This window comes from Daucus carota, chromosome 2 (assembly GCF_001625215.2).
Source record: "Daucus carota subsp. sativus chromosome 2, DH1 v3.0, whole genome shotgun sequence".
Classification (NCBI taxonomy): domain Eukaryota; kingdom Viridiplantae; phylum Streptophyta; class Magnoliopsida; order Apiales; family Apiaceae; genus Daucus; species Daucus carota.
In genome coordinates this window covers 37,758,485-37,783,911 of record NC_030382.2, presented here as the reverse complement: position 1 = coordinate 37,783,911, position 25,427 = coordinate 37,758,485, and the positions used below count along the sequence as shown (strand labels likewise).

The window sequence follows — 25,427 nt, the reverse complement described above, 5'->3', positions numbered from 1 at the left end:
TGTAGAGATCGCTAACAATCGGGCTCGCTAACCTAGGCCTTGCTCAGGGTACTCCATACTTAATTGGCCTCTTTGGGACGGTCTAGCTTCCTCACTTCAAGATGACCACAGTTGGAGAAAATATGCTTTATACACTAAGTCCTTTTTCGGCTCTCCTAAAGAATACTGCTTATATTCTTCAATCCCCTCACTCCTTAAGAGGATGAGTCAGGAATGAAGACTCACGACTAGTCCCAGTTAGGTGTGAGCAAAACCGAACTCAAACTGGAAAATCAAACTAAATCATTCAAATTCGGTCTGCTTCAATCCTAATTTTTTACTGAATAAACTGAAATAAAATTCGGTTCGGTCCGGTTCTTAAAAAAATATTTCGATCTGGACCGAATAGACGAATAGCCCAAACAATATAAAATATTAATTAATATTTATATTATATATATTATACATATCTTACTTGTAAGTTATAATGATAATATTTGATTTGTAATTTAATTATATCTATTTTTGGTGAAATGGTGGTGATTAATTAATAATAACTAGCATTAGTGCCCGTGCAAGGCACGGGCCTAGTATGAAACTCGTATTGGTCTAAATATACACAAATTCGATTAAAAAAATATTGCATGAAGGAAGAGACAATATATTCAATATAAAAGTGTCCTCAACAAAAAGGATGTATTGTCAGGAAGAAGTTACTGATTATTTTCTTCATATGTTAACTTTTTTACATATTTTTTTGAGCTATATACTCGAACAAAGTCCCAGAGGGTGTATTCATACATTTAATTTCCAGCAGCAAATTGAATTACATAGATGTAAAGGTTTTGCACTATTGGACATATTTTTTGACCTATATACTCGAACAAAGTCCGAGAGGGTGTATAGGGTATGAATAAAAAGAATATAATATATGGCGAGAAATCATGGTGGCTTTATTTTGAAGGTGGAAATCGTTATGGATAGATATCAAGAATTATATATGACTCATGTTTGCCTTCGCTACAATAAAAGGTATTGTATGTCATGGAAGTCCAAATAAAATTGCCTATAGTGGTTTATTTGTTTTTGTGGATAATTGTAATTTTTTTTTCCGGAAGTCGGAGGTATGAGATAATTCATCTAAGGTATGATGTATTGAATGAAAATTTAAGTTTATCGTTTCAAAACCAGTCTTTATTATTGAGTAATGAAGGGTAGAATTAATTTAATCATATATGACAATTTTATAATTTCTAATAAGTAATACCTAGGACAAGAACTTTTACCAATTTGAAGCTTTCTATCTAGTATGATATGAATTTTTTGAATGTTAAAGCTAATAACATTTCATTTATTTATTTCAAATAGATGATGACCGAACCATAAATTATGTAAAATAAATTATTTTTACTATTAGATACTTCTACTAAATTGGCCAAGTTGTAAATAAATTTGCAAAACTGGATCTGGTTATCTTTAAAAATCTGCCTACCATTTATAATTTCAAGAATGAGCTAATCATATATTATCTCTCAATATTTGTTATAAAATAACGTAATTGTATCGGAATTAATTCGTTTGTGAGTTTTTTGTATTGTGTAACATATTATAATATAATGGCAAACACATAGCTGAAGTGATATATACTTGAATGTTTTAGTTATATAGAATTTTTTTAAGCAATTTTTTTTAATATACGCGTTACTCAAATATTATTTTTTTAATTATTGTGATGTTTTTATTTTAATTTATATTTTTTTCAAGATAAGAGTGACTTTATTTATGAATTTGTTTTAATTATTTGATCTAAATATGCTTCTTTAATTTGAAATTTTCAAATTATTAATTACTTGATTATATTTTTTAAATACGAAAAAGTTTACTTTTCAAAGGAAAAAGATAATACAATAAACAAAATTATTAAATCAAAACATAATAAACATAGACATATAGTTTAGACGAATAACAAAAATTAATCTATTATAATAGGCCGGAATAAAAGAAATCACACTACATATAATTTTAATTATAAAAAATATTATACATTTAATTTTCTAACTGTAATTCATAACAAAACCCTCACTCGTCTGAGTGTCTCTAGTTAAGCACAAGGAGAAATCTTTAGTAGCAATACACTTCAAGTATACTATTAATCTATGAAAATGAGCGTCTTTCTCACGAGGCCTCCGCAAATACCCTGCAAGGCGATTATTTTATGTGGCACTGATGATGAGGACCTTTAATCCAAAGAAAGAGCCATAAAGTCACTTTTATACTAAAATCAAACTTTAGCGAGCCAAAATACAACTTCTTTCTTATATACTGAAAGAACCGAGGCTGAGGAAACCAGCTGCCTTTACCAACAGCTTCACCGATGATAATAATCAATTTATAAAAAAGATTACTGGAAAAATATGTTTTACAAAGCCCATATAGTTAGATGTCTGAACATGTAGGGAAAAAATTGTCTAAAAAATGATAGCAAGTAAAACCCTAAGAAAGTTCAAAACTACAGACCAGGGGGCGTCTCCTCCGTCTCTCCCTTTTGTAATTTAAGGGCTCCATGTCCATGGTCCTCACAAACACTGCTTCAAAGGTGTTTGCCCATGATACCATGTTCTACAGAAATCATGATCCAAAGAAGCTAAACAAGTATTTATATTAAGTTATAGCGCCTCAGCTAAGTTAATGTATGATACTGCCAGGAGGCAAAACTTGTCACATGCAACTGAGGTATGTCTAAACAAAAAACATCATGCAAGTGATACACCTCATTTAGTGTTTATCATTTACATAAAGATATGCATCACAAATAATTGCTTGACCAACGATAGAACAAAGAAGATCATATATATATATATATTCATTAGAAAAATGCAAACATACAGGGAACCTCATAAACCAATAAGCATAAGCAACATCCCCTGATTCATATATTTCCAACAGGTTACCTGATTGCAAATGAAATTGTTTCTTACAATTTCACCTCTTTTATGATTTAGCATCATCTTAAATTACATATAATTCATATTGAATTTAACATATACGTACCGATTCTAAATTTTGTATTGGTAAGGTACAAACTGCCATTTAGTGCCACCAAAACATATGACATGTATCTCGACCACGTGCACAACTAAGCAATGATTATTCTTTATGAAAGACATATTAGCACTGGATTAATTGATCCTTTTCTGACTAACCACTATGATGAATTGATGATGATGATGCAGCTCGATCTACTTCTATCATGGACTTGATGTAATATTCACCAGCCTTGTACGATGACCGGACCATTGGTCCAGATGCCACATAGCAGAATCCCTGAAAGAATTCGAGCAAGATCAAATGCAGCAACAGACGCTAAGAGTAAATTTTGTGGAATTCAAAAAACTTGGGCAATAACTAAATATCACATCAACGCCTGCTTCCCTCTTCTTGGTTCTCACTACTTGTTCTGGTGTTTCACCACATCCCAACATCACTGATGCTTTAGTCAGGGTCCCAGCCGGAGCATATTCTTTGGCTTTTATTAGAACATCAATAGATTTCTTAAAAGTAGCACGGTGGTCTCGGACCGCATTTTGTAGCTCTTCAATTGTGTCAATATTATGAGCTAAGACCTCTAATCCGGATTTTTCAACTTTCTCTACACAGATTGGGTCTCCACGAAAATCAGGAACTGCATAATTTTAAAAAATCAGTTATCATCTATAAGTTATTCTTTCAATTGAACTGTCCATTTCTCGACTAAACCTTAAGTACATCAACTCCTTATTTCCTTATTTTTGCCAAGCCTGTTGCCCCTTCCATAATTGAAAATTCTAATTAGCGTGACTGACAGTTCTTACCTCCAAGCCCCAGCATTTCACTCGAGACAGATATTACGAAGTACTGAAAATAAAATAATTCTTACCCAAAGCTTCAATCAACAATGAAAAATAATCACCAGTTCCCTAAGTTTGCTGAAAGAAATCACCTCAAGTTTGCTGAAAGAAATCACCTCAGCTATTCCTAAGGCTTGGTAGATTTATAAGGCGGCAAAAGATTAACCACCGATGCTTTCCAATACTAAAAAAATAGATGTTAAAATACCTGGTATAGAGCAGTCTGTGGAGCTGTGCCGGATGGACCGGTTGATATAGTGTATACAGAGGGAAAATTGCCTAGGTAAATCAAGAAAATTAATCAGCATTTATCAATTTGTTCGTAAAGGCAATCATAGAGAAACATTAGTTATGCTTACCTATTCTACGTGCAATGTTGCTACATTGTTTAGCCAGTCTCCGTTGTTCAAGAATATCCCCTGTAACAACAATATTAGGCTGCATCTTCTCTTAGGAGGTTGCTCCATTTACCTGCTCAGAAAAAGACCATTATGACTTGTGAGCATAAGTACTTAATTAAATATTTATTTAATAACCGATACACCAACCTTTTTTTTTGACAGAAAAGGAAAATATTACTCAAACAAATCAGCCAACAAAATAGACTCCAATTCAACGGGAACAGACCTCCTATCGAATACTCGACCTGGAAAAGAACATGACTCTCTCACGATACAGTGAGCTGCCATGTTAGCAGATCGTCTAATAAAACATAAATCTATGTTTAGTTCAGAAATCATCAAACGACACTCCATAATTAAGCTGCCAAAAGGAGACCTCATGTCGACATTACTCCTGATAGCTTGTACCACAGCCAAACAGTCTGATTCAACTACTACCTCCCTCCATTCTCTTCCCTTTACCCAACTTAGAGCTTCCTTTACTGCAATGGCCTCTGCAAATTCTTGAAGCACTACTCCTTGAAACACCTCTGATCGGCCTTGAATCACGTCTCCTTTATCATCCCGAGCTAATAACCCAATGCCATACTTAGAGCTTTCAGCAAATAACGCAGCGTCGATGGTTATCTTGACCACATCTTTTTTAGGTCTCACCCAGGAAATTGCTCCATCACCATGTTTCACATCCTGGTAAAGAGCCTGTGTTGACATTACTTGAGTGTTTTTCCATTCTGCAAGATACTGCTTTGTCGAGAAAACTACAAAATTCACTTCACACTTTTTCTGATTCCAAACCAAGTTGTTTCTAGATTGCCAAATACTCCAGCATAAGGCAACAATTTCTCCGTGCTCTTCTTTATCTGTTTGACTACGCATTCGTTTCAACTTTAGAGGCAAATGAGTGTGCCTACAGGACACATTTCTCAGAGGTCAAGCAAGTGCTATAGTTTTATGGATGTTTTTTATATTTACAAATTCCCTTGCAAGTCATTGGAGTAATATTATTACTCAGCAGTCTTATTAAGCTCTCACCTCAAGATCATTAATAATTCAAAAAAGTTGCGCTGCACATTGCCCAGTATAGGTATTATATTTAAAGATGTCGTTTCTAGGCACACCAGTCAATTTGCGTGTCAACACTTTTATATTCTCAGTTGCCGACTCTAGAACATAACAAATGATCTTCGAAACCTAGTATTTTGAGCTAACATATCATCAATACATTAAAAAAACAAAAACCAAAAAGACTAAGATTGGTAAGCATGCACATGCACTTTACCAATTAACATATCATTAATCTCATGGACTTAATTAAGCTTCCTTTATATCTAAGCAAAAGAAGCTAACCAGCTGATTTAGTTTAAGATGAGCATGACATGGACTGTTTGCTATCCAACACCCACTGGGAAAGGCCTGCACTACTGAAATAGCAAAATTGTATAATTTCACTACTAGAAAAAGTGGATATAACATCGCGGCTTTAACATCGGTTGTAAAAACCACCGATGTTAAAAGCTTTTCTAACATCAAATATGAAAAAACCGATGTAAAAGAGTACTTTAGACATCGGTAATTAAAATAACCGATATCTTATATGCAGTTTAAAAACGAAAAAAATACGCGCGCCTTGTTCCCCCCTTTTATCAGACAACACAAAACACTTCTTTTGTACTGTTAGGTCCTATTAATTCACTATATATAATAATATAGTGATCACAATATGTAATACAGTATGACAATATAAGAGATCAAAAGCAGTAAACTCTTATATTCACAAAACTTGATGGTTACAAAAACTCTCTCAGTGATTTATATTCTATCACCAAGAGCTGCTAGGGTTCTTAATAATGTACTCGATAACTCAACTCCTATAGAGTAACCCTAATCTGTGTTTATATAGACACAGTTACAAAATCAATCTCTGATTTGATATCCTATAAATCAGCTAATAAATCTATCAATCAAAGATTGCTCCAGTTTTCTGTTTAGTTTCCATAGTCAGCAAATCACTCCTCAGCTTCTATCCTTCCTTGAAGTATATCCGCTTCTGAGCTCTTTCCACGTGTAAACTCTGTCGAGTGTTGACTATGTAAACTCTGATCAGACTTTATTAAACTCTGTCAGACTTTGCTAAACTCTGATCAGCTTCTAGTTTAAACTCTGATGATTCCTGTTCTAAAACAAACCTTAAGAACATCAGTAATCATCAATTATATCTAACAATCTCCCCCAACTTGTGCATAAATAAATTATGTGCAAGTTAACAGATAATTGATGATGTCAAAACATTTAAGTCAAATGCAACAGAGTTTAACTATATAACAGAAAACTTTTAAAACTTACAGATACTTTACTCCTTAGCTGCATAGACACCATTTGCTGTCTTTAGATACTCTCTGAGGAGTTCTTTTTCAGCATCTTCAAGCACTGTAATCATTTGTCTCTTGATCTCTCTCAACTCTGGATCTGAAACTCCAGTTTGGTAAATTGCAGCTCTGAGATCATAGATCTTGTTCTTCTTCAAGTCTCTATCCAGCCTGATATTGTAAGCTTTATTAGACTCTTCATTAAATGCAAGAGTTCTAATTCCACCTATTGTTTCAATCTTTGCTGAATTTTTCTTCATCTCCACCAGCTGTCCTTTATGATTGAGATATTTAGGAATGAAAGGTCCAGCATTTTTGTTTCCTGTAATCCCCATCTTTCTTCTGATTTGATCTTTTAGCAGGTTGGAGATGTGTTGTCCTGACTTGTTCTTCACTTGAAATATGTATGATACATATCTCAATTCTTCCCAGTGTTTAGCATAGAGATCTGCTTCAAGTACTCTAAACACTGTTCCATCAGACATGAAGTAGATAAGGATATTATCTCCTCTGTCATTCTTTACCAACTGGACTGAATCAAGTTTGTCCATTTTGTCTTGCAATACCCCAGTCTTGGGAGCACATAGAGATGAGGGGTCATCTGGTCTTGATCCTATACTCTGATCAAATTTTTCATACTTGGATCCCAGCCCTCCTTTATCTCTTCCTGCCTTTTGATGAGAAAATGGTTTAATTGAGCCTTTTTCAAAACTTATTTCAGTCATCAGAGTAGGCTTTGCAAATCCAGCCAGTGGTGTAGTTGTTGGTTTGAACACAGCTTGAGCTTTGTCAGAGACTGTGTCTTTCTTTGCTTCTTTATTGACTTGAGCGGTGTCAGAGGTCAATCTTTCTTTTTGAGGTTCTGCAACATGAGCTTTGTCAGAGATTGCAGCTTCTGTTTTCTTTTCCTTCACAACTTGATCCTTGTCAGAGGTTGTAGACTTCTTCTTTTCCCAGCCTTTCTCCAGATGTTCATCTACTTTGCTTTTACCCTTGGAGGTGTATTCATCTTCAGAGTATACCTTCTTGATTGGTAAACTCTGATCAGCAACAGTAGCTTCTTTGATCAGTATCCCTTTTTCTTTTGGTCTGGCAGTTGATTTTGCAGGCTTTTGGATTTTTCCTGACTTTATTGCTTCAGCATGTTCTTTCTTTAGTTCTTCTTCTTCTGCAGCAATCAACTCCAAATCCAAATTTGCTTCTGGATTTTCTTGTTCAAAAATCAATCTAGCAAGCTCTTCATCAGTCATGGGTTTGTCTGATCCAGTCACTGGTCTTTGCTTAGATCCAGATGTGATGTTGTGAGTTGGACCAGACTTTGTGCTTTGCTTAGATTGTTTCTGACTGTCAGAGTTTGAAACTCTTCCACCAGTCCCTGCTTGAAATCTTTTGTGCTTTGTAAAATCATCAGCATCATCATCATCATCCTTTTTCTTCCTTTTCAGAGGTTGAGTAGTAGACTTGCATTTGACTTGAGCTACTCTCTCCCCCTTTTTGACATCATCCTCATCAGGAATCAGAATAGATGTGATCAGAGAAAGTGAAGTTTGGATAGCTTCAAGCTGTTTGGACATCTTTTCTTGATTGGATTCAATCAAGGTCATCCTTTGGTCCAGAGATTCATTTGCAGTGACCAGCTTCTGTACACTTTCTTTCATAGGATTGATGGTCCTCTTCTTTTCCAGTTCATTTGTCTCCTTGACCTTTGCCACCTCAGTTCTTAGACTATCAATGGATTTAGATGTCTGGGCATGAGCAGGATGAAATGTCTTCAGATATAGAATTGTGCCCTTGAGGCTTGACATAACATCAGAGTTTGTAATTTTCTTCTCTGCCATAGCTAAGAACTCTTCAGCTTTAGGTGTTTCCAAGGAGTGCTGGTGGCTCAACCAGAGTTTATCCCAGACTTCATTTGGTGGATCAACCTGAAGATCCCTTGGGAGTGGCTCAGAGGCTGTATTCAGAGTTTGTAGCCTTGCATTGAACTGGCTAGTAGACTCCCATTTCTGTTGTGTCAAAGGGACTTCAGCATTGTCATCCTTGTCAGTATCTGAACTGGTATCATCCTCAGTATCAGAGTTTGCTTTTTCATCTTCAGGAACAGGATCAGCAACTTTCTCCACATTTTCCTGAGCAGATTTTCCTTTATCTTCAGACTGTGACTTGATGGGCTCTTCACCAGTCTGAGCAAGAGATTGTAAAGCTTCCACAGCTACCTTGTCAGTTTCCTCAACTACATCAGACCTGTAGTTCTCTGGAGCTGTATCATGAACAATGGCATCCTCTGGAATTTTCATTGGAGATTGAGGAATTTGACCATGATCAGATAATGGAGTTTGACAATCAGACTGAGTTGCTCCAGCTTCAGATGTAGCTTGTGCATCACACTCTATTTCTTTATCTACTGCAGATGCTGTAGGAGTTGCTTTAGGAGATGTTGTAGGAGATACTGTAGGAGATACTGTAGGAGATATCAGAGGAACAGCTTGAATGGGAAGCACCATCAGAGGTTGAGAAGTTTCTGGTAGTGTGGTAGATGGTGGTTGATCTTCCTCAACAGTGAAGTCTGTGATGTCAGATTCTGGAATTTTTTGCCTTTGCAGGTTTTTGAGCCCTTAACTTGAATCTGGCTGTCTTCTGAGGACTGGTGTGAACAGGTTCAGAGACTGTTGTTGGAGTAGGTTCAGAGTTTGTTGCTTGTGAAGTTTCTAGATCATCATATTCATATGCTGCAACAAGTCTTCTTCTTTTCTTCTGCTTTGGAGGAGAAGCAGCTTCAGAGTTTATTTGGACATCAGAGTTTGGAGCTTCAGAGTTTGTTGGTTTATCAGACTTTGTCTGTAGAACTTGTGTACCAACAGAGGTTCTGGTTTTTGTTGTAGAGGGTTGGTCATCAGACTTTGTTGATTTGGATGGTTTTGTAGTTGATGATCTGTGTTTTCTGGTGACTGTGGGAGAGGTTGGATGTTGTGGTTGAGGTTGTTGAGGCTGTGGTTGTGGTTCCTGAGGAAGATTCAGCCTTGCTCTGAATGGAGCTGGGATTTGCAGAGGCCTGAGAACTGGTCTCTTCTCATCTTTAGATATGAGATCCTTAAAAGCCCTTTTATGAAGTTTAAAAGGCTTGATCTCATCTGCAGCATCAAAATCCACTTCTCCAACAGTGGCATTAAACAACAATTGACAAAATCTTGAGAAATATATGACTTTTCTGTTCTCAAGCATTCTTTCACCAATATTTCTAAGAACTAATCTACCAAAATCAAAAGCAGTAGAATAGATCAGAGAATACCCGATTTGGAGCATGTCCATTGGAATAGCATCCCAGTTTGTAGATTTCTTCTGGAAAGCTCTGGTTATGCAATCAAAGAAAAAGCTCCACTCCTTATTGAGCCATGGACGCTTCAACTGACCCAGTTTATCCAGAGATTCGTAGTACCCCAAATCAAGCATCATTGTTCTGAGATTTGCATCTCCATTTGTAATGTATGCAGGATGTTCTGGCAAGTTGAGTGCCTGACGAACTGTTGCTGGAGTAACTGCATACTGCTCCCCGTTATAGGAAAACACAATTGATGGTGATCCATCTGCACCACCATTGTCATATGTACCCGACCTCCAAAAGCTGATGATTTGGCTTCCTGAAAGTCTTGCAGGAGCGGTGAGAGCTGTACCGATGACACTCTGTGCCAAGAATCGCTGAAAGGGATGATAATCTCTTGGGGCCTCAGCAGTGTCAAGGATGGCTGCATAGTTATTAGGAACAAATTCAACACCTGCCAAGATAAAAGCTGTAGTGGCCATTAGAACAGAGATTATGAGAAGAAGATGTTTGAGGAAGTGTGTAGACGAAGGTTTGAATTTCAGAGATCAGAGTGTAAGAGTTTTGTTTAGAAAGTGAATGTAGAGAGTAAGTGTAAAATTGAATAATAAGCAATAAAATCTGATCTGAAAAACTCTTCAGATTTTGTTGAACTGAGCACGCATGGGCTTTTTGTTCAATTAGACACCTGTCAAAATGTAACTGGTAGATGAATGTTAGTGGGATGGAGAAACGAGAGTGATAATCATGAGTGCAGTAAAACATGCGCAGTAATAAATGCTGATTACACGTTCTCCTATTAAAATGTTTTGCATGTAAACCCACTAATAATACATCCGTTTGAAACACATTCTCTTCACATTCTCTGAATATTTGAAAAAATCAAGATCAAATCTCTCGAATTTTAAACTCTGAGATTTAAGTCAAAGAAAATAAATTTCTATGTACCTCAGAATAAAGACATAATTTTCAGAATATTCATCAATAAATCAGAGTTTGTTCTAAAATCCATAGCTCAATAATGTGCTTGTGAAATGTGTGTGTGGTCATGTTGAATCAGAGAATATAAAATTTCACAATTTCGTAATTATAAGGTAGACAAAAATAAGTTATGCAAACTCTCAAAATTTAGACTGAGACATACTCTGATGATAACGATAAAATAATATAACCCCTTTTTTTTTTTTTTTTTTTTTTTTTTTTTTTTTTTTCATCAAGGACGCTTCTCAGTGTAAGTGAGGCACGACCTTTAAATATACTATTGCATCAGTATTTCTCCAGTAATCAGAGATTGTGACTGGTCACCATAGATTATAAAATCTTAGCAATTACTTAATACCAGCAAATGTTTGGTTCTTCCCAGTCACTGTCATATTAACATCTAAGATCTCAAAGGAGTACCATGCTTATTTTTCAGGGGGGTTTTGTCTCAGGTAACAAAAACATCAGAGTTTATAATCACTGTCTAGTATATGAGAGAAAATTTAAATTAATCAGTCTCACTTATAATTAAGATATGTGAAGTAGTAGAGTCTCAATGATATCAACATGCATAGTGAACTAATGTAGCACAAAATTGAGATCAGGATTAAGGAACTTAGCTGAGATTCATGATTGCTCATTCAGAACATGCTTCATGGTATCTTCATAGGTGATTTGTCTCAGAGAAGATAAAAATGAGATCATGTATCAAGATTCAGAATTTTATAAGCATCAGAGAATATTATCAGAGAGTAAAGCAAACAGAGTATATCATCAGAGAATGTCATCAGAGTATATCATCAGAGTATATCATGGCAGATGTGTGAATAATACATATGGTAAAATTTGACAATTTAAATTTTAAAGATCTAACCAATATGTTTACTCAGTTCCTGATATCATTCCTAGCTCATTCACCAGCCTAGTAAAAGTTGCTTCACTTAATGGCTTGGTGAAAATGTCTGCTAGCTGCTGTTCAGTAGGAACAAAGTGAAGTTCAATGGTTCCTTCCTCCACATGCTCCCTTATAAAATGATATCTTATACTGATGTGCTTTGTCAGAGAATGTTGAACTGGATTTCCTATCATAGCAATAGCACTTTGGTTATCACAATAAATAGGAATTTTAGAGAAGGATAACCCATAGTCCAACAGCTGATTCTTCATCCAAAGAATTTGAGCACAACAGCTGCCTGCAGCAATATACTCTGATTCTGCTGTTGATGTTGAGATGGACTTCTGCTTCTTACTGTACCAAGAAACTAGTCTTCCACCCAGAAATTGACAACTCCCACTTGTGCTTTTCCTGTCAATTTTGCAACCTGCAAAATCTGCATCAGAGTATCCAATTAGACTAAAATCTGATTCTCTAGGATACCATAGTCCCAATGATGTGGTTCCCTTGAGATATCTGAATATCCTCTTTACTGCAATCAGATGAGGTTCTCTTGGATCTGCCTGAAATCTTGCACATAGACATGTGGCATACATAATGTCTGGTCTACTTGCAGTCAGATAAAGCAATGATCCAATCATTCCTCTATAGTTTGTGATATCCACTGATGCACCAGTATCTTTGTCTAGTTTTGTTGCTGTTGCCATAGGAGTAGTTGCAGCAGAACTGTCTTGCATACCAAATTTCTTTAAAAGATTTCTGGTATACTTGGCTTGATTTATAAAAATCCCATCTTCAGTCTGTTCAACTTGTAAACCCAGAAAATAACTGAGTTCCCCCATCATGCTCATTTGGTACCTAGACTGCATGAGCTTGGCAAATCTTTGACAGAGTTTAGCATTAGTGGAGCCAAAAATAATGTCATCAACATAGATTTGAACTAAAAGCAGATCATTACCATGATTCAAATAAAACAGGGTTTTATCTATGGTACCTCTAGTAAATCCACTTTCAAGGAGAAATTGAGCTAGAGTTTCATACCATGCCCTTGGAGCCTGCTTTAGTCCATAAAGTGCTTTGTCCAATCTGTAGACATAGTCTGGATGTTTTGGATCCACAAAGCCTGGAGGTTGTTCAACATATACCTCTTCATCCAGTTTCCCATTTAGAAAAGCACTTTTGACATCCATCTGAAATACTTTGAATTTCTTGTGTGCAGCATAGGCCAGAAAGATTCTAATTGCCTCCAATCTAGCAACTGGAGCAAATGTCTCATCATAATCAATACCTTCCTGTTGTGAATACCCTTTTGCCACAAGCCTTGCTTTATTTCTTGTAATGACACCCTCACTGTCAGTTTTGTTTCTGAACACCCATTTTGCACCAACTATGGATCTGTCTTTAGGTCTTGGTACTAGGGTCCAGACTTTATTTCTCTCAAATTCATTTAACTCTTCTTGCATTGCTTGAATCCAATCAGGATCTTGAAGAGCTTCCTCCACCTTTTTGGGTTCTGTTTGTGACAGAAAGCAATGATGTAAACACTCATTGGCTGTAGCTGTCCTTGTTTGTACACCTGCTTCTGGATTTCCAATAATCAAATCAGGTGTATGAGATTTTGTCCACTTCCTTGCATGTGGAAGTTGACCATTTTCATCATTGGATCCTCCCCCTTGATCCATGCTCTCCTGATTCTGCTGATTATTCTCTGTAGCTCCCCCTGCAATTGTGCTATCAGAGTTTGAATCAGTATTCTCTGATGAGTTTGAGTTAGCATTCTCTGATGAGTCTTGAGTAGAGTCTGAAACATTCTGATGCTCCCCCTCAGCAAGTGCTTCATCATCATGAACTTGTGAATTTTCACCAGAGTTTGCTGTGTTTTGTTCACAGTCAGAGTTTGACTGTTCATCAGAGTTTGTTGAATCAGAGAATATTTCTTCATTTTCAAAATGCAGTTCTTCATGATCATCCATATTTGCTAAGCCCATAATTCTTTTGTCATCAAATGACACATGTATGGATTCCATGATGACCTTGGTTCTCAGATTATAGACTCTGAAGGCTTTTGTTATCAGAGGATAACCTACAAAAATACCTTCATCAGCTTTTAAATCAAACTTGGTAAGCTGTTCTGGATGAGTCTTCAATACAAAGCATTTGCACCCAAATATATGAAAATACTTCAGATTTGGCTTCTTTTTCTTCACCATCTCATATGGAGTCTTGCCATGCTTATTAATCAAGGTTGCATTTTGAGTGAAACATGCTGTTTGAACAGCTTCTGCCCAGAAATAAGTAGGCAATTTAGCCTCATCAAGCATAGTTCTGGCAGCTTCTATAAGAGTTCTGTTTTTCCTTTCAACTACACCATTTTGCTGTGGTGTTCCAGGTGCAGAGAATTGTTGCACTACACCTCTTTCTTTGCAGAACTCTTCCATTGTTGAATTTCTAAACTCAGTTCCATTATCACTTCTAATGATCTTCACTTTGTCTTCAGATCCATGATCCAGTTGTGTCACATGATCCATCAGATGCAAGGCTGTTTCATCTTTAGAGTGAAGAAAATATACCCAAGTGTATCTAGTATACTCATCAACAATGACAAGAGCATATTTCTTCCTTGCAATGGATGGTACATTGACTGGTCCAAATAGATCAACATGTAGAAGATGATATGGTTTGTTTATTGAGAATTCAGTCTTACTCTTGAAAGATGTCTTTCTCTGCTTGGCTTTTTGACATGAATCACACAATCCATCAGATGTCAGTAGTGATTCAGGGAGTCCTCTCACAAGCTTTTTCTTTATAAGCTCATTTATTGAATTGAAATTTAGATGTGAAAGCTTCTTATGCCATTTCCAACTTTCTTCTGCAGAGATCCTTGTAGACAAGCAAATTGCTTTTCCTTCAGAGTTTGTAGGCAAGTGGATTTCATAAATATTCCCATGTCTGTGAGCAGTTACTGCCACTTTGCCTGTTGACTTGCTTACTATCTCACTGTGTTCTTCATAGAAATCAACATGATATCCTCTGTCACAGATCTGACTGACAGAGAGTAAATTGTGTTTCAGCCCTTGAACAAGAGCTACATTTGATATGATGACATTTCCAAGATTGATGTTGCCATATCCCAGAGTCCTTCCTATGTTGCCATCTCCATAAGAAACACTTGGGCCAGCCTTCTCCACAAACTCTGACAGCAGGGTCTTATTTCCAGTCATGTGTCCTGAACATCCACTGTCCAAGACTAGGATATTCTTCCTGTTGCCCTGCAATCACAAAGACCACTAGTTGTTAGTTTTAAGGACCCAGACTTGCTTGGATCCCTTGGCCTTATTAAGTTTGTTAGCTTTTGCAGCGGTATTATTATCAGAGTTTGAGCTAACAGACTTTGCAACAGAGTTTGTACTGGAAACAGAGTTTGTACTTGCAGAGATTTTATTAACCTTTAAAGAAGGTTTCAATTGATAATAATCATAATACAGACTATGATATTCTTTGCAAGTATAAATAGAATGCCATAAACTACCACAATGAAAACATGGATCTTGTGGTTTATATCTAATACTACTTTTTCTAACTCCAGACTTTGTAGGTAAAGAGTTAATGTCCTTGTTCTTCCTGCAAAAATTAGCAAGATGATTAGTATTACCACAGTTATGGCATGTCTTCCTAGGTGCATTTGGAACAGGCATGTAGTTGTTACTCTTGTCTATGCCAATTTTGCCATTTCTATTTTTCCTAGACTCCTTGTTTCTGTCATCAGACTTTACCTCTTTAAGCTTATGTTTAAGCTGTTTCTGAGTCATCAGTCCTATGTTAACCTGTTTGGGCTTTTCAGATTTTAAATTGTTGTTAATCTCTGATTTTGGTCTACATTGTTTAGGCTTAGAGGATTCAACAACAAATTTAACAGGTTTAACCTTAGGTTTTTGAGTTTTAACAAACTCTGTTTTAGATGACTCAGCTTCTGAGTTATCAGTGTAACCTAGTCCCTTCTTCCAGTTTCCACTACCTAAGATATCCTGAGTGGTTTTGCCTGAATTAGTCCATGTTTTAATGATTTCTCTTTCCTTGGCAAGTTCTGATTGAAGAGATGCATACCTCTTTGATAATTCATCTTTGACAATGACAGCATCATCTCTTTCTTTTTGAACTTCCAACATTTGAACTAATTCTTTTTCTAGAAAATCATTCCTTTTCTTTACACTCAGAGTTTCAGATTTTAATCTTTCATTTTCTAAAGTCTGATCTCTAAAGCTGATATGTAAAGTTTTAAGAAACAATCTTAACTCAGTTATATCTTCAGTATCAAAGGCAAGAGTAGAGTGAGGTACCTTAGCAGGAGATTCAGTGTTGTTGTCAGTGTTTGCCATTAGAGCATAATTGACTTCTTCTTCTGAATCAGATGTATCTGTCCAGTTTCCTTTCTTGGTGATAAAGGCTTTTTCTTTTTCCTTCTTGGCTTTCTTGCATTCAGATGCAAAGTGTCCCTTTTCACCACAGTTGAAACAGGTATACTTGTCAGCTTTTCCAGCTTTCCCTTCTTTGCCCTCATTCTTCTTAAAGTTTTTCTTGTCATAAACTCTGTCAGAGTTTCTGTCTTTCTTTGAAAAACTTTTGCCTTTGTTAAACTTTTTGTAGGCCAACTTCTTGAAGCTCTTCACCATCAATGCTGCTAACTGCATCATCTCATCATTACTTTCTTCAGAGTCTGAGGGAACATCAGAGTTTGAGTCATCAGAGTCTGATGTCTCAATGTCAGACTTTGTGACATGAGCTTTTCCTTTGCTCTTAGCAGCTTCCTCTTGAACTTTCAGAGCAACAGACTTTGATTTTCCTCCATGTCGTTTGCTCCTCTGTTCCATCTCAAGTTCATGAGTCTTCAGTCTTCCATAAACATCATCAAGAGACATTTCTCCAAGATCAAGATTGTCTCTTATTGTAGTGACTTTCAAATCCCATTTTTCAGGAAGAGCTAGAAGGAATTTGAGGTTTGAGTCTTCAAGATCATATTCCTTGTCCACCAGAGATAAGTCATTCAGCAGTTTGACAAATCTGTCATACAGATCTGTCAGGGACTCACCAGATTTTGAGTCAAAGTGTTCATACTCCTGTGTAAGGATTGTTTTTCTGTTTTTCTTAATGGCCTGAGTTCCTTGACATCTGGTTTCCAGAGCATCCCAGATTTGTTTAGCAGTTTTGCACCCAATCACCCTATTAGACATTGCATTATCAAGGGCACTATGCAACAGATGCTTCACCTTTGCATCTTTGCTGATTGATGAGATGTCCTCTGGAGTATGGTCTTTCTTTTCTTTTGGAACCATCTTTTGAGGTTCATCTGCAATCCCAACAGAGAGCTTGGTGGGCATATGTGGTCCATCAAAGATCCTGTCAAGGTATTCTGGATCAACAGAGTCTAAGAATATGATCATTCTTTCTTTCCAGACTGGATATTCAGATGCCTTAAGGATTGGAACTCTAAAGGATGAAGCTTGTGATTTTTCAGACATGATTGTGTTTAAGATCTCACTGTAGTAATCTTAACAGACCTGGCTCTGATACCACTTGTTAGGTCCTATTAATTCACTATATATAATAATATAGTGATCACAATATGTAATACAGTATGACAATATAAGAGATCAAAAGCAGTAAACTCTTATATTCACAAAACTTGATGGTTACAAAAACTCTCTCAGTGATTTATATTCTATCACCAAGAGCTGCTAGGGTTCTTAATAATGTACTCGATAACTCAACTCCTATAGAGTAACCCTAATCTGTGTTTATATAGACACAGTTACAAAATCAATCTCTGATTTGATATCCTATAAATCAGCTAATAAATCTATCAATCAAAGATTGCTCCAGTTTTCTGTTTAGTTTCCATAGTCAGCAAATCACTCCTCAGCTTCTATCCTTCCTTGAAGTATATCCGCTTCTGAGCTCTTTCCACGTGTAAACTCTGTCGAGTGTTGACTATGTAAACTCTGATCAGACTTTATTAAACTCTGTCAGACTTTGCTAAACTCTGATCAGCTTCTAGTTTAAACTCTGATGATTCCTGTTCTAAAACAAACCTTAAGAACATCAGTAATCATCAATTATATCTAACATGTACTTAACAAAAAAAACCCAAATAATACATATTTCTTTTATTCCCTCTCTCCCCGCTCTCCCTCTCTTCAGACAGCCTCTCCCTCTCTCGGTCACCATCTCTCTCGCCATCTCTCACTCTCACAACCTCACGACCTCAGCTCTCTCACCATCTCACCAACTCTCACATTTCACCTAGCTCTCTCATCATCATCTCTCGCCATTCACTTCGCTGTCGAACTTGTAGATTCAAATTTGGAGCACATCTTGAAGACCTGGTTGTTACCCATCTTGGAGGAGCACATCTTGAAGACTCTTGCTGAAGAAATTAGGGTTTGCAGCTTGGTTCGTAGCTCAGTTTGCATTTTGGAGTTTAGGGTTTTGAATCAAATTTGGGGATTTCATCTACAACCTCATTTCTCAGTTGCTCTAAGGTATATATCCTCTTTTCTCACTTTTATTGTGGTACAAATTGGGATTGTAGGTTATTATAATTTTTTTCAATTCGTATTACATGCATTTTTTGTTTATTTTTGATTTGAATTCGAATTTGTTGTATAATATAGTCTCATTGGTGTTACAAGTGTGATAATATGCTCTGTTATTTGCAAGCTTATACAGAGTTTATAAAGTATATTGTGCTCTGTTATTGTTTTTGAAATTTGGGGATTTTATAATGTTTAGTGTGCTCTGCTATTGTTTAGTGTGCTCTGTTATTGTTTTTGAGATTTGGTAATTGCTATATTTTATTAATGAACTGATGTTTAATTATCTTTTAATTATGTAATATATGTGAATCTTATAATTAAGTAATATATGTGTAATACTCTATGTTACTATATATACTAATTATCTGTTATGTTACTTATGTATATATATGCTGTTATGTTACTTATGTATATGCTGATGCTTGAAATGACAATTAGGTAGGTTGTACTTGGTCCATTGGATACATGGAAGAACATATAGATAAAAACTGGATTTTGAAAGACAGGGATACATTGGATTATGAAATCGGGGTCGAAAAGTTTTTAATGTATGCAGAGGAACATTGTGAAAACCCAAAGAGTATACCTTGCCCATGTGCACGTTGCGTGAATTTTAAAAAATTCTCTGTGAAAATAGTTAGGGGTCATATCTATGAAAATGGTTTTAGTCATGGATATGTTGAATGGATTTGGCATGGAGAGAATTCTTCTAGGACTAGCAGGCCATCTAGTAAATGCCCTAGTACTGACCCCGAGTTCAAAGCTACATGTGAAACCTTAGGTGTTTGTGAAGCCGCATATAAGTCAGGGGATTATGATAATGATTCCGAGGATTTCAGGATGTTTGTGGCTGATGCTGAGAAACCATTATTCGAGGGCAGCGAATCAACCAAATTAGAAACAATTTTGAAGTTACAAAATTGGAAATCTAGGTTTGGTATTAGTGATAGTGCCTTCACTGATCTGTTATCTTCAATAGGGTCATTTCTTCCTCAAGATCATGTATTGCCAGTCAATACATATGAAGCAAAAAAATCCTTATCTGATTTAGGGCTCGAGTACATCAAAATTCATTCTTGTCCGAATGATTGTGTGCTATACAGGGGTATAAATGCAGATGCCTCTAGATGCCCAAAATGTAAACTATCTCGTTGGAAGGTGGGGAAAGATGGTAAATGTAGGGTTAATATTCCGGCCAAAGTTATGTGGTATTTCCCAATAATACCTAGATTTAAACGGATGTTTAAATCTCAGTCAACTGCTGAGCAGATGACTTGGCATGCAAACCAACGAACAAAGGATGGCAAGATGCGTCATCCGGCAGATTCTCCTTCATGGAGAAATATCGATTATAGGTGGCCAGAATTCGGTACCGAAGCAAGAAACATTCGTTTGGCTTTGGCGGCTGATGGTATAAACCCTCATAACAATGGCCTCACCAATAGGTATACTTGTTGGCCCGTAGTGTTAGTAACTTACAATTTACCTCCTTGGTTATGCATGAAGAGGAAATTTTTGATGTTAACAACTTTGGTTTCTGGTCCGCATGAGCCTGGTAACAACCTTGATGTATATTTACAACCAATGATTGAAGATTTGAAGAAGCTTTGGGAAGAAGGTGAACCAAATGTATATGACGCTGCCACCAAATCTTATTTTACTTTAAAAGCAGTTTTAATGTGGACGATAAACGACTTTCCTGCATACGGGAACTTGTCTGGGTGCGTCAACAAGGGTTATTTGGCTTGTCCTGTATGTGTTTAATTAGTACATATATGTACTTGTAATTAGTATTTTGTGCTGATAATATTGCCAGTTTTTAATATATTTTTGTACATATATATCTTTAGGGGCAATGTGTCCTCGCAGTGGACACTATACAACGAAGGGTTGCGTTTGGGATCGTTTTTGATGATCCAGAAATGAATGCAACAGTGCATGGAGTGCCTGTGCCTCCTGGATGCATGCGTGTGTCTGTTGACGGAATCATTGAGCCAAATGCAATGGTTCCTATACCAGTTCCTGGTGAAATAGAGAAAGTTTGTGAAGCGGTTGGATCTCAACTTGCTTGGCCTGAGGAGTTGATTATCTTTGGAAGAGCCTCTCCGAAGGTATGCATAGCTACTTAATTACTCATTTTTGTGTCCTATGAAATGTGTCCTTGCTGATTTTTGCATATTAATTACTTAATTATTTGTAGAAAAAGAAAAATGAAGAGGGAAAACCAAAGACACTTGATAGTGAGCTGAAGAAACTACAACAATCATTTCATAAAGTGAAGTTAAGAAAAAAAGTGCCGAGCAAATATAAAGTTCTGTACAAACATGCGTCCACATTTATGAAAGCGACCGGGGCTTCTGTACAAATTCCATGTGACGCTGATGTATTTGGAGCTGTGAAAACAATATTTGTTTTGCAAGAGAATTTGATCTCGTTGTTGGAGTTTGACATGATCGGACAATCTGTGGTTGGTGCATATATGGCGTAAGTAATTTTTTCATATTTGTTTATTCTTTGCACTTTGCATATTCGACAACCATATTGTCCAATCTGAATTATTTTCATTTTCGATATGATGTAGGTACTTGCATCATTTATGTTATAAGGACCGGAAGAAGGATGACGCGCTCTTGTTTGGCTTTTTGGATCCTGCATCCACATATACCCTCAATAAAGAATTTCAAAATGCTGTTGTCAAACGGTTGATGGATAATTATTATCGACTATATCTCATGCCACATAATCAAATGTACGTATATTTGTTGTTGTTATATTTTAATTTTTAGTCTAAATATTTAAATTCTGACTTAGTTTGTATTTTATAATAAAAACAGGGCCCATTGGATTTTGGTTGTAATTTGGGATGGCGATCTCTATATTCTGAATCCTTTGCCACACAACACCCGTTTTCCAGATTTGGAACGAGGACTAATAGAGTAATTTTAGATTTTTCTGCTTGCTAGTTGAGCAATTCAATATGTATTGGCAAGTTATCATGCTCAAAGTGGATACTCATACAGTGCATGATATCTTTTTGTAGTGCATTGGCAAGTTACCATGCTCAAAGTGGAAGGGCAAAGAGAACTCCCAAAGTAGTCTATCTTATGGTAAGTCATGCATCTGCATTATAATATTTCATTTTCTTTATTTTAATTTCTATGGATGACCTTATTAATATATTTGTATCACTACGATTGCTCAAATTAAGGGATCGCCTAAGCAACCAGGGGGAACTGAATGTGGGTATACGGTCCTTAGATATATGAGAGACATTGTTATGGACAAAGAAATGTCTTTCATGACCAAGGTGCATATTTATTTTAATAGCCTTGCATGCAGGTTGATTTATTTAAAATGAAAATATATTATTAAACTTCTAATTAAAATTATATTATTTCTTTTCAGTGGGCAGTCAGGTCTCGAAACTGTTACACAGAGGAGGAGCTGGATGAGGTCCGTATGGAGGCTCTCGAATTTATTGAGGACAAGATGTAGTTTGAATTTCTTTTGTTGAATGGTAATTAATTAAACTGGTATATATAGGAGCTGTTATGTGGATGTTGCATGTCAGCTCTAGCACTTTGTAGTTCGGGAATTGCTTTAACGTTGTTGGTTGGGGATCGAGTTGGTATATATTTTGGATGCGTACGTACTGCTGAATTTTACTTGTTGGTTGGGAAGTTAGTAATTGGCAATGAAAGTGAATTTCAGTACGTACATTGGTTATATTTTTTGTGTCTGCAATTTTAGATTTATTGTTCTTCTGGTTAGTTTTGTTTGTTGTGGTATTGGCAAGAAGATTGTGCTTTCAGTTTTGGCAAGAGTGTGCTTTTAGTTTTTGGCAAGAGTGTGCTTTTAGTTTTTGGCAAGAGTGTAGAAGCTGCATATATGCATGGTATAATTTTTGTTTCAAAAATGTATATGACAATTACATCAGTAAGTTCACATATAACCGATGTCAAATGAGTTTATAGACATCACATTTTTCCTTGTATCTGATGTTGAAACGAACACTTACATTACAATATCAAATTAAACCGATGTTTTTTAAACTAAAGACATTATGTGTATGTTACAAACCGATGTTAAAAAAATGTTTAATATTAAAAAAATTAAAAAAATCGATGTCTGAAAATTTTATTAAATCAGTTTTAATCTTTAAGACGATGTCTTATAAACCTTTAATATCAAAGAGTTGTAACAAACCGATGTTAGAAAATTCTTTTACATCAGCTCCTTAACTTAATGACGGTGTTAAAACTCTATTTTCTAGTACTAAAGATGCCATTTTACATCCATTTTTATACTAAAAACGGTGTTAAAAAGTACTTTTACACCGGTTAATATACAAAAATCGAAATTGAATACACCATTAACATCGTATAGTATACAAAGTGCGGTGTTGAATACCTTATCTACATCAGTCCTTAAATAAGAATCGATGTTAAAACAGTCGTTAACATCGTCTAATATACAAAGGGCGATGTTGAATAGAGGATTTACATCATTCCTTAAACAAGAATCGATGTGAAAAACATCATTGACATCGGTCCGGTTTTCCTTATGATGTCTAATCTAGTTTTTACATCAATTTTTTTAAAAAAACGATGCATATGGTTTATATTGCCCTCTGATGTATGTGTTCAAAGGGTGCCAAATCTTGTAATAAATCATTATTCATGTTGTAATCAAGCAATATATTGGTAATATTTCAGCAAAAGACATCAAATTTTTTTAGAAAACTGATGTCTGAACATGATTTTTACATCGGGTTAGGACTGATGTCTATATACCATACATATAACATCGCACGCGAAGACATCGGTCGGATTTTTAAAAGACATCGGCGTTTGACCGGTGTCTAATGCATTATTTGTAGTAGTGTTTACCAGCATTTTTTTACACAACGAAGCACCACACCAGCAAAAAAAAGTGACAAGAATCATGATATCATATTAATCAACACCACAGTACAATCATGTATCTCAAACAGCAAATAGGTGAAAACTTTGAGTATTTCAAAGCAAGGTACAAGTGACCAACACAGTCTTTCTATAAATTAGAAGGAAAATTCTTTTCAAGCAAAATCAATTAAGTCTAACTCTGGGTACTATAAAATTCAATAACACACCCTAGATGATTACATGATCACCGTCAAAACAAAACAAGTAAAAAAATTGACCTTTTTCACCCAAAATTTCAGAGCTAAATGCATAGAGCTTCAAATCTCAATTCATGGCCAACTCGTCTGACTAAAGGAAAAAATATATCTGCAAAAATTAACAGAAGAGGATTACATATCAAAGAATATTAGACGAAAGATATGCCTAAAATTTATTCTCGGAAACTAACGATATACACATGGTGAAAGCCACAAATAACTAAAGCTAATTATGCGCACTTACAAAAAATAATATGCACCTTTGTAGCCTGAGCGAAGGTTGTCGACGACTGACGGACTGAGATAATTAAAATTGGAAAATCCCTAATTTGCTGGAAAAAATCTTACTCCCTCCGTCCCAACAGATTCTTTACGGTTTCCTTTTTGGGATGTCCCATCCAATTCTTTACATTCCAAAACTTACCAAAAATAGATTATGGGTCCCACCATTTCCCAACTTTTCCTCCCTTTTCACAATACTTTTACTCCTTTTCACACAACTTTTACTCCACCATCTCCCTTTTATACATTAAAAATTGATGGGTCCCACCACTTTTCCCACTTTTCCTTCTCTTTCCCACTACTTTATACATATTTCTTAACCTCCGTGCCCAAACCAAATGTAAACAAATGGCTGGGACGGAGGGAGTAATTCGCTATGAGGCACAATAGGTGAAGAGTATCTGTAGTGATATAATTCCATGCTAATTCGTTGCTCAAGCGGAAGGAGCTGTATAGGGCATCGGGCAAATGAAACGGGAGAGAAGTATGTGTGTATGTATATGGGTAATACATAAAGACGCACGGTTTAATTTGCAAAGGAAAGTAGGCTCGGCAGGCTTGGGATTACCGAACCTAAGAATTAATTTGCTCAGGTGAACAACCTGTTCTCGTATAATAGATATAGTAGATTAATTTAATAAATCATTTATTTTAGCTTTATTTATAATATAATATTTTTAAAAAAATAATTTCGTTTCTTCTAGGACGGACCAAACCAAATTATTTCCAGTTCGGACTATAATAATATTTCGATCTGGTTCGGTCCGGAAAAAATCAAAGTTCGGTTCTTGGTCTATTGAGTCCGGTCCGGTTTTGGACCGAAACGACCAAATGCTCACCCCTAGTCCTAGCTTAGACCACATGAGTATAGTTTTCGAGGTCTCTACCTCCTTTCACTAATATATCGCTATCCACTATCTAGCTTAGACCACAAGAGTATAGTTTTCGAGGTCTCTACATCCTTTCACTAATAGATAGCGACCTCCTTTCACTAATAGATCGCTATCCACTATCTAACCCGCTCCATGTCAGCCTTCTTAACCACTTAAACCTGGGTCATGCGAGTTATGGGCTTTTCGACCATAACTTTTCATGGTCTAATGGACCTGTGCCCTGATGGACCGAACAAATTAATCTAGCCTTTCTAGATATATGTTTCCAAAGAACTATGTGATAACTTGACTCCGTACGTAGCTAGCCCTCTTGTATAACTTTTATGATTTCTTGTCTAGTAGCTAGAGATCAATCTCGTACTTTCTCAAGGATCAAATACAAGATGAACTAAACTTTACATCCCTTTCAGTCCCGTGTTCGTCATGATATTCTTCTTACATTCACGTAAGTTCCGTAATTTGTTGTTAACCACATTCTCGCATTAACATAAGAGATTGAGAAAACTGTGCGAAAACAAGAAAAGATGCCCGAGAAATAAAAATCCGGTATTTGGATAAACTTATGAATAAAGTATATACTTATATGATTTTATTCCTATAATTTAGTATTTGTTAATAAAGAGGTATTATTAATTAATTTTAAGTGTTTAATTGTAGAAAAATACATATTTCT

General features: G+C 36.0%; 1 protein-coding gene and 1 long non-coding RNA gene across 15 annotated transcripts; one reads left to right on the top strand and one right to left on the bottom strand.

Annotated features, from left to right (window-relative positions):
• Positions 1–2,876: 2,876 nt before the first annotated feature.
• LOC108208212 (uncharacterized) lies at positions 2,877–23,926 on the bottom strand. Of its 14 annotated transcripts, none has more exons than XR_010288858.1 (5): positions 23,824–23,926; positions 23,601–23,688; positions 5,615–5,688; positions 4,226–5,174; positions 2,877–4,145 (listed from the first exon to the last, which is right to left on the bottom strand). XR_010288858.1 is itself a non-coding variant. In XM_064087370.1 (5 exons), exons 3-4 carry the CDS (start codon positions 5,141–5,143, stop codon positions 4,334–4,336), a joined length of 654 nt encoding a protein of 217 aa, XP_063943440.1. In that variant the 5' UTR covers positions 5,144–5,174; positions 23,601–23,688; positions 23,824–23,926; the 3' UTR covers positions 2,877–4,145; positions 4,226–4,333. The 14 variants fall into 14 exon arrangements, 1 of the variants encoding a protein (XP_063943440.1); XR_010288865.1 differs by having other exon boundaries at positions 4,226–4,337; XR_010288861.1 differs by having other exon boundaries at positions 5,615–5,680.
• On the top strand, positions 21,254–22,234 carry LOC135150206 (uncharacterized). The gene is made up of 4 exons (XR_010288489.1): positions 21,254–21,354; positions 21,459–21,525; positions 21,627–21,725; positions 21,824–22,234. It is a non-coding gene; the product is annotated as an uncharacterized LOC135150206 (long non-coding RNA).
• Positions 23,927–25,427: the final 1,501 nt, after the last annotated feature.